At 32.3% G+C, this 18133-nt stretch overlaps 1 protein-coding gene across 2 annotated transcripts in view; it reads left to right on the plus strand.

Moving 5' to 3' along the window:
- The window catches only part of PRKACB (protein kinase cAMP-activated catalytic subunit beta), a 144068-nt gene that overhangs the window by 94290 nt on the left and 31645 nt on the right, over positions 1-18133 (plus strand). For both annotated transcript variants that reach the window (XM_060090022.1, XM_060090023.1), the window contains exons 2-5: positions 767-828; positions 2882-3010; positions 15412-15510; positions 16080-16162. In XM_060090022.1, coding sequence (XP_059946005.1) covers positions 767-828; positions 2882-3010; positions 15412-15510; positions 16080-16162 — 373 coding nt within the window. The remainder of the gene's footprint in view (positions 1-766; positions 829-2881; positions 3011-15411; positions 15511-16079; positions 16163-18133) is intronic.

Genomic DNA, 18133 nt, shown 5'->3' on the forward strand with positions numbered 1-18133 from the left:
ATCTAAAACTTCAAACCAAAGCTCTATAAAATAATGTGGCTATTATTGATCACTATATAAACATCTGATTTTGAATTGCTTTACTTTAGTTTATATTATAAATTAGGCATTCAGGCCTTTCGTTTGCTCCAAATTTAGAATGAGAGTTTTAAGCTGTTCGGGTTTTTTGGCTGTGGTTTGTTCTGTTTTATTTTTAAGTCTTTGTGGCTATTCTTTGTGTTATTCTGTAGTTTTTCCCTTTCACTTTACCTTTAGTAGAGAGGATACAAATCTAATAATATAAATCCTTATACCTGAAAACAGCCCTTTATCAAAGTCAGTTATTTTTGAAACTCCACAAATCAACAAATCCACATTCTCCGGATTTTTTACTTCTTATGTTTAAGTGCTCTGTTAATATCTGCTGGCTTATTTATTTACAATAAGTATTTTGTCCTATATTGATTTCTAACTTTTTTCATTACTTTCAGGTATGTTTTCAGGAACAGTATTTTTATTATTAAATTTGAAATTATCAAAGTGACCTCCATAGAGAACAGTATTAGATATTCTTAGAAACTGGAGAAACTGTTTGCTTCTTCTTTAGAGAAACTAAATAGCTCTCTAGTATATCATGGTTGTGAATACATGTTTCATGGCAACCATAGTTGACTTAAGTCTGTGTTTTTTAAGCAAGTATATTTATGTGTAATGTATTTATGTATGTAGTATAAATATTCTTAGAAGTCAAAATTTGTTGTTTTTTTTTTTTTTAATATATTTTCAGTGAAAGAGTTTCTAGCCAAAGCCAAAGAAGACTTTTTAAAAAAATGGGAAAATCCTGCTCCGGTAAGGAACATTTAAAATTTTCTATGATTTAAAAATCTTGCTTTAAGTAAAATCATGATTCTCACCTAAATAATTAACTACTTCAGAAAGTTTAATTTTCAAATAGCGTTAATAAATATAGGCTGAACATGATAATTTTGCCATAATATTATGTTTTGATTAATAATTTTATGTATACCTAAATTGGAGAAGGAACTAATTTCTGATATAATACCTGATTATACATTTTGATACTAATTCCAAGTTGCTACAAACTCTTGATATTTTCTAATATTCTAGTAATTTTAATTTATGCCTTTGATACCATATTTATTATTTTTATTAATTATGACAATTAGGGATCATATTGTGCAGTTTCAAATTCTTAATCACAAATACTTGGCTACTGACAACATACCAAGTACACTAGGATCTTTTCATAAATGTTTTGATGGGTTAAGTTCTATATAATTTAAGTACTTTAGATCTTAACTAAGATCTAAAAATTATATATAAAAAGAGCCATCTACACTTGCCAAAAACTCTTCTTCAATTTATTTTTATAAATAATTAATGACCTTTAATAGTAGGTGAAATTTTGAAAACGTTTTTCCTAGCATAAAAATCCTTTTGAAGTATTTTTTTCACTAAAAAATATTTAGTTCTAAATAAAATGTTATGTTTTATGAAGATGCCATCATTACCAAGATTTAGAGCATGAGCTATATAATTTATGAGGAAGATGGCATATTCGTATGAAAAGCAGTGACTAGCAGAAAGAGATGTTTTGTTGTCTATTAATGATGTTTATTTTCATTATTTAGTTGGGAACTTTATTAAACATTTCAATCCATTGTTGTTGATAAAACCAAAAATTAAATATGAATCCATAAAATTAAATAATTAATTCAGTCAGAATTATAAGGACTTTTTCTTTCTGTATTCATACAGAATCTCATGGCAATTTATAATTATTAGAAATAAGAATGACAACAAGTTTTATAAATAAAAACTTAGAGTTACTTGCTTTCTCCTTAATGATTCAGTAAGAAGCTGTGATGTGTCTACAAAGGCAAGGTTGATTTGCAAAAGATTAAGTCCAACTACAGTGAATTCCAGTAGCAATCCAAATTCCTCACTTATAAAAGAACCATATTGCATCACATTTTTCTCAAGCTTAATGCTATACAGAATGGCCCTTGGAAATATTTTTTCCAAGATTTTCATGAAGATGTTTATAATGAAAACCTATTAAGCAAATCGGTTAGCAATTACTATTTGGTGCCACTTAGCGCATAATTTGTTCCTAGTAATTTTCATTTTATTGTGGCAGCAACAAATTCAATAGATTGATGCCTTCAATTCTTTGCTTCTATGCTATAGTCAAAGCCAAACAAAGATGTTTGCTTATAACAAAGCATCTTTCAAGGAGAAAGAGAGTGATTATTTTTCTGGGACTCCGACTTCTGGTTATCTTTGTGGGAGTGAGGAACTCTTTTTACCTTATTGTTCCTTTTTTAGGTAATACTGGGTTATTATCACATCAGAGAGAGAAAACCATTAGTATCTCTCATGCTGTTATTATCTAGTTCATATAAGGATAGAAATGAAGTAAGACAGTGTTTCTTCAGAGGTAACTAGTGAAAGGACTCTGATCCTCAGCTTATCTATTCATTATAATTATTTGTAAGTGCATTAAGATTATGTGGCTTCCATGACTGCATACTTCTGGTCAGTTTGTAATTATTAAAATATGGAGCTAATTTATTAGAAGTCCAATACTATGAATTCATATTAGAATATGACCTTTCATATTTCAACTGAAGATCTTACTTCCTCACATTACTATTATACTTTGTTTTGCGATGTAAGTCTCTTCTCAAATATTAGATCCTTTCTTATTCAAAGGGAAAAATAGAACCAATAATCTGTAATTTCAGTAGTCTCTTTGTATTGTTTTTAAATGGGTAGTTATAAATTACCTATTCTGATAGCATATCATTAAATCTATTATGGTTTTCATAGTCTTATGAAAATTTCTAATTTTAAAGTTTATTTTTTCATGTATATGTAGAATAATGCCGGGCTGGAAGATTTTGAAAGGAAAAAAACCCTTGGAACAGGTTCATTTGGAAGAGTCATGTTGGTGAAACATAAAGCCACTGAACAGTATTATGCAATGAAGATCTTAGATAAGCAGAAGGTTAGTGTATTCATTGGTTTGGGTTTTTTTTGGGGGGGAATTTTAAAAAAAAATTTTAATTAAAACATAGTTGATTTACAATGTTGTGTTAGCTTCAGGTATACAGCAAAGTGATTCAGTTATATACATATATATTTTTATTAGATTCTTTTCCATTATAGGTTATTACAAGATATTGAGTATAGTTCTTTGTGCTATACAGGTTCTTGTTGGTTATCTATTATATATATAGTGGTGTGTATATTTTAATCCCAAACTCCCCATTTATCCCTCCTCCCCCACCTTTCGTTTTGGTAACCATAAGTTTGCTTTCTATGTCTGTGAGTCTATTTCTGTTTTGTAAATAAATTCATTTGTATCATTTGTTTAGATTCTACATATAAGTGATATCATATGATATTTGTCTTTGTCTTGCCTACTTCACTTAGTATGATAATCTCTAGGCAGAATACTCTTTAACATAAATTGCAGCAATATTTTTTGGCCCCATCTCCTAGAGTAATGGAAATAAAAACAAAAATAAACAAATGGGATCTAATTAAACTTAAAAGCTTTTGCATAGCAAAGGAAACCATAAACAAAATGAAAAGACAACCTACTACAGAGTGGTAGAAAATATTTGCAAATGGTACGACTGACAAGGGATTAATTTCCAAAATATACAAACAGCTTATTACAGCTCAATATCAAGAAAACAAACAGCCTAATCAACAAATGGGTGGAAGATGTAAATAGACATTCCTCCAAAGAAGACATACCAACAGTGGCCAACAGGTACATGAAAAGATGCTCAATATTGCTAATTATTAGAGAAATGCAAATCAAAACTACAATGAGGTATCACCTCACACTGGTCAGAATGACCATCATCAAAAAGTCTACAGGTAATAAGTGCTGGAGAGGGTGTAGAGAAAAATGAACCCTCCTACACTGCTGGTAAGAATGTAAATTGGTACAGCCAATATGGAGAACAGTATGGAGGTTCCGTAAAAGACCAAAAACAGAGCTACCACAGGATCCTGCAATCCCCCTCCTGGGCATATATCTGGAGAAAACCATAATTCGAAAAGGTACATGCACCCTAATGATTATAACAGCACAATTTACAGTAGCCAAGACATGGAAGCAACCTAAATGTCCATCAACAGATAAGTGGATAAAGAAGGTGTGTATATATACACAATGGAATATTACTCAGCCATAAAAAATGAAATAATGCCTTTTACAGCAACATGGATGGACCAGGGATTATCATGCTAAGTAAAGCAGTCAGACAGAGAAAGACAAATATCACATAATATTGCTTATATGTGAAATCTAAAAATGATACTAGTGTATTCACTGTTATTTACCTGAAGAGTAAATTTTATCTTCTAGATTATTAAACACATGCAATAGAATAACTTACCATTGACACCTTCAGATAATTTTATTGTTGCATTTAATTTGCATTCCTCTTTATTGTGACTATATGACACACACAATTAACAGTTTGAGTGTAGGGGGGTACATTATTATTTCAATAATTATTTATACATAATAGGTATATATATGTTTGCTAACAAAATATTGAATTCTATATGTAAAGAACAGGCATCTCTGTTACATTCGGCTTTGTGGAAAAATGTTGGGACCAATTACTTGATCCTTAGATTGAGGTAACAGAAATTTAGTGATTTATTTTATGACTTATTTTAATTGACAGTTGAAGCCCTGTTGTTTAACATGATTGAGCTGTTTAATTTAAAATGTAAGTTAAAGTAGGGAAAAATTTGAAAACCTGCATACTGTAATAAATATCAAATCATTATATTATACACCTCAAACTAATAATGTTACATGTCAGTTATAGCTAAAAGAAATTAATTAATTAAAAAATGAATTTTAAGTATTTATCATATATTAGTGTTATCTAATGAATCAAGGTGTCTGAATTATTCATGCTTTAAATATTAAGCTTCTGTTTTCCTAGTAATCACGATTGAGGGAAAGTAAAAGAAAAATGGCGAATCTTGATATGTTATCTTACAGATATTATGTACTCAAGAATGACATTTTGGCTTGCTGGGATACAGATGGGAAAATGTGGAGGAAACAGTACTGAACGAGTAATCAGGGTTAGAGATGGTGGGTAAACTAGTGCTATCCAATAGAAATATAATGTGAGGCACATATGTCATTTTGAGTTTTTTAGTAGGTACATTTTTTAAAAAATAAAAAATAGTTAAAATTATTCTTAATTAATAGATCTTTATTTAGCCCAACGTATCTAAAATACTATCACTGCCACATGTAATTAATATAAAAATTACTGGGGCTTCCCTGGTGGCGCAGTGGTTGAGAGTCTGCCTGCCGATGCAGGGGACATGGGTTCGTGCCCCAGTCTGGGAAGATCCCACATGCCGCGGAGCGGCTGGGCCCGTGAGCCATGGCCGCTGAGCCTGCGCGTCCGGAGCCTGTGCTCCGCAACGGGAGAGGCCACAACAGTGAGAGGCCTGCGTACTGCAAAAAAAAAAAAAAAAAAAAAAATTACTGAGACGTTTCATATTCTTTTTTTCATACCAAGTTTCCAAAATCTGATGTTTATTTTACACTTACAGTATATCTCCATTCAAATTAGCCACATTTCAAGTGTTAAATAACCACATGTGGCTAGTGGCTACCATATTGGACAGCACAGCATTAGACTGGTCTGAGGTTTCAGTCCAACCTCTTTTTTTTTTTTTTCCTTTTTTTTGCAGTACACGGGCCTCTCACTGTTGTGGCCTCTCCCATTGCGGAGCACAGGCTCTGGACGAGCAGGCTCAGCGGCCATGGCCCACGGGCCTAGCCGCTCCACAGCATGTGGGATCTTCCCAGACCAGGGCACGAACCTGTGTCCTCTGCATCAGCAGGCGGACTCTCAACCACTGCGCCACCAGGGAAGCCCAACCTCTATTTTAAAACAAAAACCAAAACTAACCTTTAACATGAAAAGTAGTAATGGATTAAGTCTCTCTAAAATTAAATACACCCATACACACATTTGTGCATCTTTGTCTACTGCCCTCTTTCACTTTATCTTTTCTAACCATGCTTCTTGAAAAAATAGTTTAATCACTATCCGCTAACTCACTTCCTTTTAATTCTTCAACCCACAAGAATTTAGCTGCCTCCTTGTTTATCTCCTGCTTCTTGCTACTCTACTGAAATGGCACTACCATGGACCACCAATCCAGTGACTTAATCACCAAGTCCAGTGGACTCTTTTTGCTCATCTTATGTGACTTTTTTAGAGCCTATGACTGTAGTGATGCTCCCTTGAAACTGTCTTGTCCCTGGACTTCTGGAACCCCATGCTCCTAATTATAGTATTTCCTTTCTGGGCTCTTCTTTTTCATTTGCCTTTTCCTGTTTTGTTCTATTTTTTCCTTCTGTCTGCTCTTTAAAGATTGCTAATCTCAATCTCTGGACTATCCACTCTTCCTGTTTTCTTGTTCTATACCCTCTTCCCATGTACTCTAATCCAAACTTCAACTCATCCTTGAACTCTACACTTCTGATTTGTACATGCATGGAGTAAGAGCATGGAGCTCTTAGAGATCAACTAGTCTTTACCCTAATTATCTAGATGAGGTAATTGGATCTTAGGGAGGGTAAGTGACCAGCATACTTGTATTGCTAGCACAACAACAAAATGTCTCCAATTTGCTTGCTTGCTTGTTTGTTTGAAGCATAATAGACTTACAATATTATATTAGTTACAGGTGTACAACATAATGATTTGATATTTCTATACATTACAAAATGATCACCATGATAAGTCTAGTTACTATCTGTCACTATACAAAGTTATCATAATATTATTGACTATATTTCCTATGCTGTATTTTAACCTGTGATTCATTTATTTTGTAACTCTTAATTTATCCTGTAAACTCTTAAAGTTCATATCTCTTAATCTCCCTTACCTATATCATTCATCACCCCACATCTCCTCCCCTCTGAGTTCTCTGTATCTATGAGTCTGTTTCTGTTTTGTTATGTTGTTCACTTGTTTTTTAGATTCTACATATAAGAGAAATCATATGGCATTTTTCTTTGTCTGTCTGACTTATTTTTTACTCACCATAATACCCTCTAAGTCCATCTATGTTGTCACAAATGGCAAGATTTCCTTCTTTTTTTATGGCTGAGTATATTCCATTTTATATTCCATCTTCTTATCAATCCATCTGTTAATGGACACTTAGGTTGCTTCCATATCTTGGCTATCGTAAATAACACTGCAATGAACATAGGGGTGCATATATCTTTTTGAATTAGTGTTTTTATGTTCTTTGGAAAAATACCCAGAAGTGGAATCGCTGGATTATATGGTAGTTCTACTTTTAATTATTTGAGGAACCACCATACTGTTTTCCATAGTGACTGTACCAGTTTACATTCCTACCAACAGTTCATGAGGGTTCCATTTTCTCCACGTCCTTGCCAACACTTGTTATTTGTGTCTTTTTGATAATAACCATTCTAACAGGTGTAGGGTTGTATCTCATTGTAGTTTTGATTTGCATTTCCCTGATAATAAGTGATGTTGAGCATTTTTTCATGTACCTGTTGACCATCTGTGTGTCATCTTTAGAAAAATGTCTATTCAGGTCCTCTGCCCATTTTTCAATAGGGTTGTTTTTTGATGTTGAGACTTATGAGTTTTTTTGTATATCTTGGATATTAACCCTTTATCAGATACATTGTTTGCAGTTATTTTCTCCCATTCAGTTGGATGCCTTTTTGTTTTGTTCATAGCTTCCTTCACTGTGCAGAAGTATTTTAGTTTAAGGTAGTCCCATTTGTTTACTTTTGTTTTTGTTTCCCTTGCTTGAGGAGACATATCCAAAAAAAACACTATTAAGACAGGTGTCAAATAGCATACTGCCTATGTTTTCTTCTAAGAATTTTATAGTTTCAGATCTTACATTTAAGTCTTTAATCCATTTTGAGTTTATGTTTGTATATGGTGTGAGAAAATAACCCAGTTTGATTCTTTTGCTTATAGCTGTTCAAGTTTTCCAGCACCGTTTATCAAAGAGACTATCTTTTTTCCATTGTATATTCTTGCCTTGTTTGTTGTAGATTAATTGACCATATAAGCATGGGTTTATTTCTGGGCTTTCTATTCTGTTTCATTGGTCTATGTATCTGTTTTTATACTATTTTCATACTGTTTTGATTACTGTAGCTTTGTAGTATACTTTGAAATCAGCAGGCATGATACCTGCGGCTTTGTTCTTCTTTCTCAAGATTGTTTTGGCTATTCAGGGTTGTGTTTACATATGAATTCTAGAATTATTTGTTCTAGTTCTATGAAAAATGCCATTGGTATTTTGATAGAGATTGCATTGAATCTGCAGATTGCCATAGGTAGTATGGCCATTTTAAGAATATTAAGTCTTCCAATCCATGAGCTCAATGTATCTTTCCATTTGTTTGTGTCATTTTTAATTTATTTCATCAATGCGTTTTAGTTTTCCGAGTACAGGTTTTTACCTCCTTGGTTAGATTTATTTCTAGGTGTTTTATTGTTTTTGATGCAGTTGTAAGTGGGATTGTTTTAATTTCTCTCTCTGATAGTTTGTTGTTAGTGTATTAAAACACAAATGATTTCTATGCATTAATTTTGTGTCCTGAAACCTTACTGAATTCATTTATTAGTTATAATAGTCTTTTTTGTGGCGTCTAAAAAATGCAGGGGGGAGGTAAGAATGCAGCGTCATTAGAATGCATTCAAACATAAGAGATTATCAACTTAAATAACCACATGTATGTATAGTTTGTTATATATAGACCTCCTGGTATCCACAAACCAAAAATCTATAATAGATACACACACAAAAAAGAGAAAGGAATCCAAACATAACACTAAAGATAGACATCAGTTCACAAGGGAAGAGAGCAAAAGAAGAAGAAAGAAACAAAAAAACTACCAAAAAACCCACCTGAAAACAGTTACCAAAATGATAAGTACATATCTACCAATAATTACCTTAAATGTAAATGGACTAAATGCTGTAGTCAAAAAATAGAGTGGCTGAATGAATAAAAAAACAAGACCCATATATATGTTGCCTACAAGAGACTCACTTCACATCTAAAGACACACACAGACTGAAAGTGAGAGGGTGGAAAAAGGTATTCCATGAAAATGAAAATGAAAAGAAAGCTGTGGTAGCAATATTTATATCAGACAAAATAGACTTTAAAACAAAGACCATAATAAGAGACATGAAGGACATTACATAATGATAATTGGGTCAATGCCAGAAGAAGTAATAATAATTATAAATATATATATGCACCCACCATAGGAGCAGCTAAATACATACAGCAAATATTAACAAACATAAAGGGAGAAATTGATAGTAACATATTAATAGTAGGGGACTTTAATATTCCACTTACATCAATGGACAGATCGAGATAGAAAATCAATAAAGAAACACTGCCCTTAAGTGACACATTATACTAGATGGGTTTAATAGCTATATATAGAAAATTCCATCCCAAAGCATCAGCATACACATTCTTTTTCAAGCACACATGGAAATTATCCTGGGTAGATCAACGCTAGGCTACAAAACAAGTCTTAATAAATTTAAGAATTTTGAACTCATATCAAGCATCTTTTCCAACTACAATTATATGAGACTAGAAATCAACAACAAAGAAAAAGTACAAGAAACACAAACACATGGAAGCTAAATATAGTGCTACTGAGCAACCATTGTGTCACTGAAGAAATTAAAGTGGAAATCAGAAAATACCTGGAGACAAATGAAAATGAAATGCAATGATCCAAAATCTGTGGGACACAGTAGAAGCATCTCTAAGAGGGAAGTTTATAGTGATACAAGCCTCCCTCAGGAAACAAGAAAAATCTCAAATAAACAACCTAATCTTACACCTAAAAGAACTAGAAAAAGAAGAATAAACAAAACCCAAAGTTAGTAGAAGAAAAGAAACCATAAAGATCAGAGCAGAAATAAATGAAAGAGAGACTGAAAAAAACAATAGAAAAGATCAGTGAAACTAAGAGCTGGTTCTTTAAAAGATAAGAGGCTTTAACCAGACTCATCAAATAGAGAGGAGAAAGGGCCCAAATAAATAAAATCAGAAATTAAAAAAAAGAAGTTACAACTGACACCACAGAAATACAAAGGATCGTAAGAGATTACTGCAAACAATTACATGCCAACTAATTGGACAAACTAGAAGAAATGGATAAATTCCTAGAAGAGTACACTCTCTCAAGACTGAATCAGGAAGAAATAGAAAATATGAACAGATCGACTACCAGTAATGAAATTGAATCAGTAATTAAAAGAAAATACCTCCCAACAACAAAAGTTCAGGACCAAATGACTTCATGGGTGAATTCTACCAAACATTTGAAGAAGAGTTTACATCTGTCCTTCTCAAAGTATTCCAAAAAATTTCAGAGAAAGGAATGCTTGTGACCTCATTGAATGAGGCCAGCATCACCCTGATATCAAAACCGAAAAAAGACACCATAAAAAAAGAAAACTATGGGCCAATATCTCTGATGAACACAGATGCAAAAATCCTCAACAAAATATTAGAAAACCAAATTCAATATATTAAAAAGATCATACACCACAATCAAGTGGGATTTATCCCTGGGATGCAAGGATGGTTCAGAATCCTCAAATCAATCAATGTGATACACCACATTAACAGATTGAAGAATAAAAATCATATGATCATCTCAATAGATGTAGAAAAAGTTTTTGACAAAAAAGCTTTTGACATGAACATCCATTTATGACAAAAACTTTCAACAAAGTAGGTACAGAGGGAACAATACCTCAACATAATAAAGGCCAAAAATGACAAGCCTACAGCTAACACTCATACTCCCTGGTAAACTGAAAGCATTTTCTTTAAGATCAGGAATGAGATAAAGATACCCACTCTGTCTACTATTATGCAACATAGTATTGGAAGTCCTAGCCACAGCAAACGGACAAGAAAAAGAAATAAAAGAATCCAAACTGGAAAGGAAAAGGTACAACTGTCACTGTTGGCAGATGACATGATACTATATCAAATTTATATGTTTTTTATTAAACCTATTTAAATGTTATTATCTGTACAGTCCCTAATATTTTTTGCTTCTTAAGATGTTAACAGAATATACTCTAGTCATAAAATATTAAAAGCATTACAAAAGATACCATTTTTATGCTTTAAAGTATTTAGGGAAGTTTCAAATTCCTTTTTTGGTAAGATAGTGACTTGTGTAAGTTACTGAGAAGATTAACTCATTGATTAAATCTTGGTGAAAGAGCATTTTCCAGAAGAATAACTGCCATTTTAAGTCATTTCTACTGTGGCAATGTTCTGGATCTGTTCATAATTAGGACAAAGTGTTTATGTTCTGAATTTTTTTCAAGTTTATTTACTGTAATTTGCTAAAGATAAGTAATAAAATAACACTCCATAATAACCTTTTTGCCATAAATCTTTCAATTAACTCTTTTTGGCTTCTATCTTATAGTGTATGGAGCATGGGGAAGAAAATCAGTGCAGAAATCAAGGGAATCTCATTTCTTTATTCCTTACTATATGTCTAGCATTGCTAGGTACTTTATATTATTGTATCAGTGAATCTTCCCAACAACTTTGTGTGATATTAATTTCCCTTTTAAGCCCATAACCTATTTAAGTAATTTTTCCAAAGTCAAACAGCTAGTAAGATGAACTAGGAATCTGCACAAGCTTTGTCTGATTTCTATGCCTCCACTCCTTGTTTAATTTTTCCTTTGGAATGTATTTGTTATCCCTAAGATTCTTTCTACCACCACATAGTTTGGTCTCTCACTAATGTTAACTGGGCTTTCACAATAGCATCTTAATTAATTTTTACAACCCCACACTTTTCCCCCTGTACTAATTCACCATCCTTGTTGCCAGTGAAGTTTCCTTACCATGTCATATCACTTCACTTAGTCAAAAAGCTTCCTGATGTTTATTAAATGAAGCCAGAACTCTGCAGCCTACTTTCAAACACTTTATAATTTTCTTCCAGACTCCATTATAGGCTTATTTGACACTGTTTTCCTACATGTCCTCTATTCTCTACTTCTCTGATTGAAACTTGGCTCACAGGAGCATTTGGTGATCTGCTGGGTGGTGCAGGGTAATATGTGATGATACATGGCCTATCTTCTATATTAATATCTTCTCAAGTGTTTGGCTAAAAAAAAGTCAGCTGATAAGTAATTATTTAGAAGTGCTTTTAAATATATATATTTAAATTAACATAAATATTAAGAAGTAAATATAAATTTTATTTGAATTTTTTTTTTTTTTTTTTTTTTTTTTTTTTTTTTTTTTTGCTATACGTGGGCCTCTCACTGTTGTGGACTCTCCCGTTGCGGAGCACAGGCTCCAGACGCGCAGGCTCAACGTCCATGGCTCATGGGGCCAGCCGCTCCACGGCATGCGGGATCCTCCCGGACCGGGGCACGAACCCGTGTCCCCTGCATCGGCAGACAAACTCTCAACCACTGCGCCACCAGGGAAGCCCCCTTATTTGAATTTTGAAAATAAAACATGGACTATATTCTCAGGGGTACTTGTTAATTTTCTCTGCCATTCTGGCATACTTCATTACCAAATTTTGAGAAGCACTGTCCTAAGCTATTACCAAATGGAATTAGCAATCAGACTTACCTTTTTTTTTTCTTTCCAGTTTTACTGATATATAATTGACATATAGCACTGTATTAGTAATGATTTGACTTATATAATAACATCATGAAGTGATCACCATAATAAGTTTAGTGAATATCCATCTTCTCATAGATGCAAAATAAAAGAAAAAGAAAAAAAATTTTTTTCCTTGTGATGAGAACTCTTAGGATTTACTCTCAGCAGCTTTCATATGTAACATACAACAGTGTTAATTATAATTATCATGTTGTACATTACATCTCTAGTACTATTTATCTAAGTATAGAAGACTTATCTTTCTATATTTTCCCCCTTCAGGTAATGGTTCTGGATATTAACCCTGCCTGTACTACTCTTCTATGTTTTTCTAACCTTTGATATCTATCCATCTTTAAGACCCAGCTGAGCCCTCACCTTTTTTAATAGATTATAATAACAATTGACATTTATTGAGCTTTTACATTGTGTCAAGCACTGTGTTAATCACTTGACATGTATTGTGCTACACAGTCACTTTCAAAGTAGGTATTATAACTATCATCAGCATTTTATAGATAAAGAATCTTGGACTCAGAAAGATTATGTACTAGGCCTAATGTAAACATTTTCTCCTCTGAACAATTATAACATCATAACTCTTATTTGGCAGTTATTCATAAATTGCTATTCTCATATTTATGCATCATACTTTCAAGTAAATTTTATGGAGCATGAAGGGAGATACTCTCTTGTCCTTATCTCTCTTGCACTTGTTGTGCCTTACATGTAGTAGATATACATATTTAAAAGTAAGTTAAAATTTAATTAGTTAATTTAAAAATTAACCAACATTATTTGCTTTGCCAGCTCATATGTCTTAGATTCATTTTAATTGTTATGCCCCCCAACATATACACACATTTGGCTTAAGGCTATAATGCAGAAAGCCTCTCTGTTACAGTTTTCATTACTTATTTCACAAGGTAACACATTGTCTATGCCTAACTAAAAACCCAGTATATCGTAATACATAAAAGTAAACACTGTGGTATATCCAAACAATGGAATGTTCTTCAATGCTAAAAAAAAAAAAAAAATGAGCTATCAAGCCATGAAAAGACATGGAGGAAACTAAATGCATAAACTAAGTGAAAGAAACCAATCTGAAAAGGCTAAATAAATACTATATGATTTCACCTATGGAACATTCTGGAAAAAGCAAAACAATGGAGACAGTAAAAATATTAGTGGTTGCTTGGTTTTGATGGGGAGGGAGGGATGAATAAGTGGGGCACAGAGGATTTTTAGGGCAGTGAAACTACTCTGTATATTATAATGGTGGGTGCATGTCATTACACATTTGTCCAAACCCATAGAATGTACAACACCAAGAGTGAACCCTAATGAAATTAATGGGTGATAATGATGGGTCAGTGTAGGTTCATTAATTGTAACAAATGTGCACTCTGGTGAAGAATGTTGATAATGGAGGAGACTATGCATGTGTGGAGGCAGGGGGTATATGGGAAATCTCTGTACTTTGTGTTCAGTTCTGCTGTGAACCTGAAACTGCTTAAAGAAAAAAGTCTATTAATAAAAAGTAAACACAAAGCAACAATAATTCTCCAGCTAATGTTATATAATTTATTGTGATAAGTATGGACTAATTGGTTCTGTAACCAGTTAGAATGTGGACAATAGTGATTCATTCACTTCATGTTTTCAGGTAAAAAAAAAACAGCTGAGGTCCGACAAGTTGAAATAACATCGCCAGTGTCACAAACTGGTTGAATAGAAGGTCTAGAGAACACAGGTCTTCTGACTCTTAGTCAATTATTCTTTACTCAGCATTATTTTTATACTATAATTTTATATCCTAATAATGGATGGTATCTTTGATAACCTTTCTTATTCATGTTCAACTTCTTGAGTTCTGTGACTACCCCACACTGACAATAAGCTTCTGTCAAGAAAAAATGCCACTTCCTAATGATTTACACATATACAAAACCCTGTTTTTCTTAAATTCAGAATAGAATCACATGTGGAATAGAATCACAGTCTTCATGAAGTCAAGATAAGTTTCTTTCCCTACTATGTAGCTGATTGATTAGACAAACCAGTGGAAGCTTGATTAATCCTATATGACCTTATTTGTTATAAAGACATAGTCATTTTTTTCAATATTTTGTGGCTCTGCAAATGTTCTTTTATTTATTCAGGTATTATGAAATTAACAGATTGTTCATTTTTACCTCCTGTTTTTTAGTTATTGACTTTTCCTCAATCTTTAATTTTCTTGCTTATCTTCTCAAGATTTAAAATCAATACCTACTTATTACAGTAATTTGTGCCAGCTCTTTTAGTGGACTATAAGTCATTAGGACCTCAGTATTTTCACATATTAATTTTTTAAGTAATTTATTATAAGTCTCTTTTTTCTTAGTTCTTGCTTCTTTACTGAAAGTTATAGTTAACCTTCCGAAGACCAAGTTTTAAACCTCTGTTAGGTTTTTCATTTGAATCTGATAAGCCTAGTTGGTAGTTATTATTATTATCCTTATTTAAGCTAGCAATTTTGTTTATCCAAGTTCATTATTATATGGAAAACTTTTTTTTTCTTTTAAAATTATAACAACTTTTAAATTTTGTTCAAATACATAAATATATCTCTTTTTTGTCAATTACAGGTTGTTAAACTGAAGCAAATAGAGCATACTTTGAATGAGAAAAGAATATTACAGGCAGTGAATTTTCCTTTTCTTGTTCGACTGGAGTATTCTTTTAAGGTAAATTTTACTTCTATCTAAATGAGATATTTTCAACTTCATATTTTTTAAATTAAAAAGCTATAATAGGATTCTAATCTATATGATAAACCTGGAGAAAATGAATAAACAAAAAAGTAATATATTTAGATTTATTCTTTAAATCAAATGAAGATCTGTGTATTTAGGATTATGTTAAAAATCGTTAATCTCTCTGACCTAATTTAGTACATAAAATGTAAATATTCTTACTAACTTTTTCAAATTTTTTTTTTAACTTTTGCTTACGCTATAGCATTATGTCATTGCCACAGTGTTTAATTGTTCAAGAGTTAAGTGTTCCCTGCAAGAGCAGGAGCAGCAAAAATCCCAGACTAATCTGTGGCAAGAGTACCGGGGCGGGGAAAATAAGTGCCCCAGTGTAGAAAAGTTAGGGCCTTTTCCATTTATTCTCTACTTCCCAATGTTAGTAATGTATCAGATTTTTAAATTTGTCTTTTTCTAATTGAACATGGTGTTATCTTAAAATATTTGTGGGCAAAATAATGTTTCATAATTTTGATTTATTTATCCTTTTTATTTGTTCATAGGATAATTCTAATTTATACATGGTTATGGAATATGTCCCTGGTGGTGAAATGTTTTCACATCTAAGAAGAATTGGAAGGTTCAGGTAACTAACACTTTACACTCCTCAAATCTTTATATGCTGTGTGTTTGTTTTAAACCAAACTTTTAAGTTATTGTCAATGTTAAAAATTTATTTCATTTAATTTAGTAATATTTTAGCTTTATGAAGAATTACATGGAAACATTAATAAGAGGCCACATCATACTGAGTTTTAAAAATTAAATAAAAGCACCATGATAGCAGTATAAATATTCTAGCGTTCGTAGGTATCATGAAGGTCCATTATTTGAAGAATATCCAGATATTGCAAAAATTAATTGAATTTAGACCAGTATTTACTGAATAAATATTAATAATACATCTCTGGGGAAGAAGTTTGTGTAAGGATGAAGATAAGAAAGAAATATATAGAAAAGATAATCATTGGTATCATAGTGACAAAATTATGCAAGTTTACTTTGCACAAATTTATTCTCCTTAACGTTGTTGCCATGTTGAGTTTTAAACATATATATGTCATTTAAAAGGAGTTTGTACCTTATCATTAGGTTATTACTAATAAGGTCACACAGTTATTAAAGGAGTTTATAGATTTTGTTAACTTTCCCTGTGTGTAATAGTTTGTAAGCTACTACTATTCATTAAAAATCACTATTAGAATGAAGCTGAAACCAAGAGCAGGTCCAGCTTTGTTCAGTATACTGTATATTGACATAATTAAAACATCAGTATGAATTCAAACAAGACTGAAGATGGTAATTCAATTCATGAAAACATGATGGTAGACTTGGATTACCATGAGATCATATTCAGTAATGGGCCAGAATGAGAGTTATTTTAGTTACCTGAGGCCTAAACCAAAATTCATTTATTGACCTAATATGTATAGGACACCTAATATATGTCAGGCACTGTGCTGATGCAGAGTAACTTCTCTTTATGATTTTTTTTTAACTTCCTGTTGTCCTCTCCTACACTCCTTGTCCAGGCAGGTCCAGAATTCTCATATTGCCCTATGATAATTTAGAGTTTTACACTGAATTACCACACCTTAACCTGTCTTCAAAAAATATTTTATCCATTTTCTGTGATTATTTATTTTCTTTGCAACTCCCCACACTCTTATTTCTTTAATACTTAACTTGATACTAAGAGGAAAGCAAGTTGATTGACATAATTCACACAGAGACATTGTCTTTTCTAACCTTTCACACATACTATTTATATACTTGAAAGGTTGCTAACACCCACCTTAGAAACTTTGAGGCAACAGGAAGACTGAGTTATTGTTGAGCATGGTTCTAATCAGAATCAATGGAGTCATTACGATTCTCTACTTAAATAGTAACTGTCTAGACTTAAAGCTGCTACAGCATTAAATGCTCCTTATAGAATATTTTGCTCTGACCTTTCAACAATTTGATTAAAGATCTATGTAATGTTTGTGTACCTCCAATCAAACACCAGTGTGGAGATAAACATAAAATGCTGAGTGCATCTTATGTTTATGATGATAAGATGATAAATGCATCTTATATTAACGGGTGTATGAAGAAAATGAGAGGGAACTTCCCAGGTCAAACGCTTCCAAAATTAAGGATAAATGTTTCAGTGACCAGGATGATTCTTCTAATCTCCCTTTACAGTATTCTCATTCCTTGTCATAGGACATATGGTATAGCTTGTTATAGTGTCATGATAGGGCTGGAACTGGAAGGATATCATAAAATATTGCCACAAAAATGTTTTTCTTATTTGAATGAATATTCAAATGAATATTCATTCATTTAACAAATATTTGCTGAGCACTTGGTGTGTATCAGGCTAAGACCTTGGAAATATAGTGAGTGACAAGCAAAAGTAGTAGCATATACAATCTCTTTTTAGAATTCCTATTTTTGGTGCTACCAGATCAAACTCATGCCAGCCATCTTGAGGGAAATTCTATTCATAGTTAAGGTTGTTCATTGAGGACACAAATCTGAAAGTCATTGCAATATATCAGGAAGATTA

This window comes from Mesoplodon densirostris, chromosome 2 (genome assembly GCF_025265405.1).
Source record: "Mesoplodon densirostris isolate mMesDen1 chromosome 2, mMesDen1 primary haplotype, whole genome shotgun sequence".
NCBI classification, from domain to species: domain Eukaryota; kingdom Metazoa; phylum Chordata; class Mammalia; order Artiodactyla; family Ziphiidae; genus Mesoplodon; species Mesoplodon densirostris.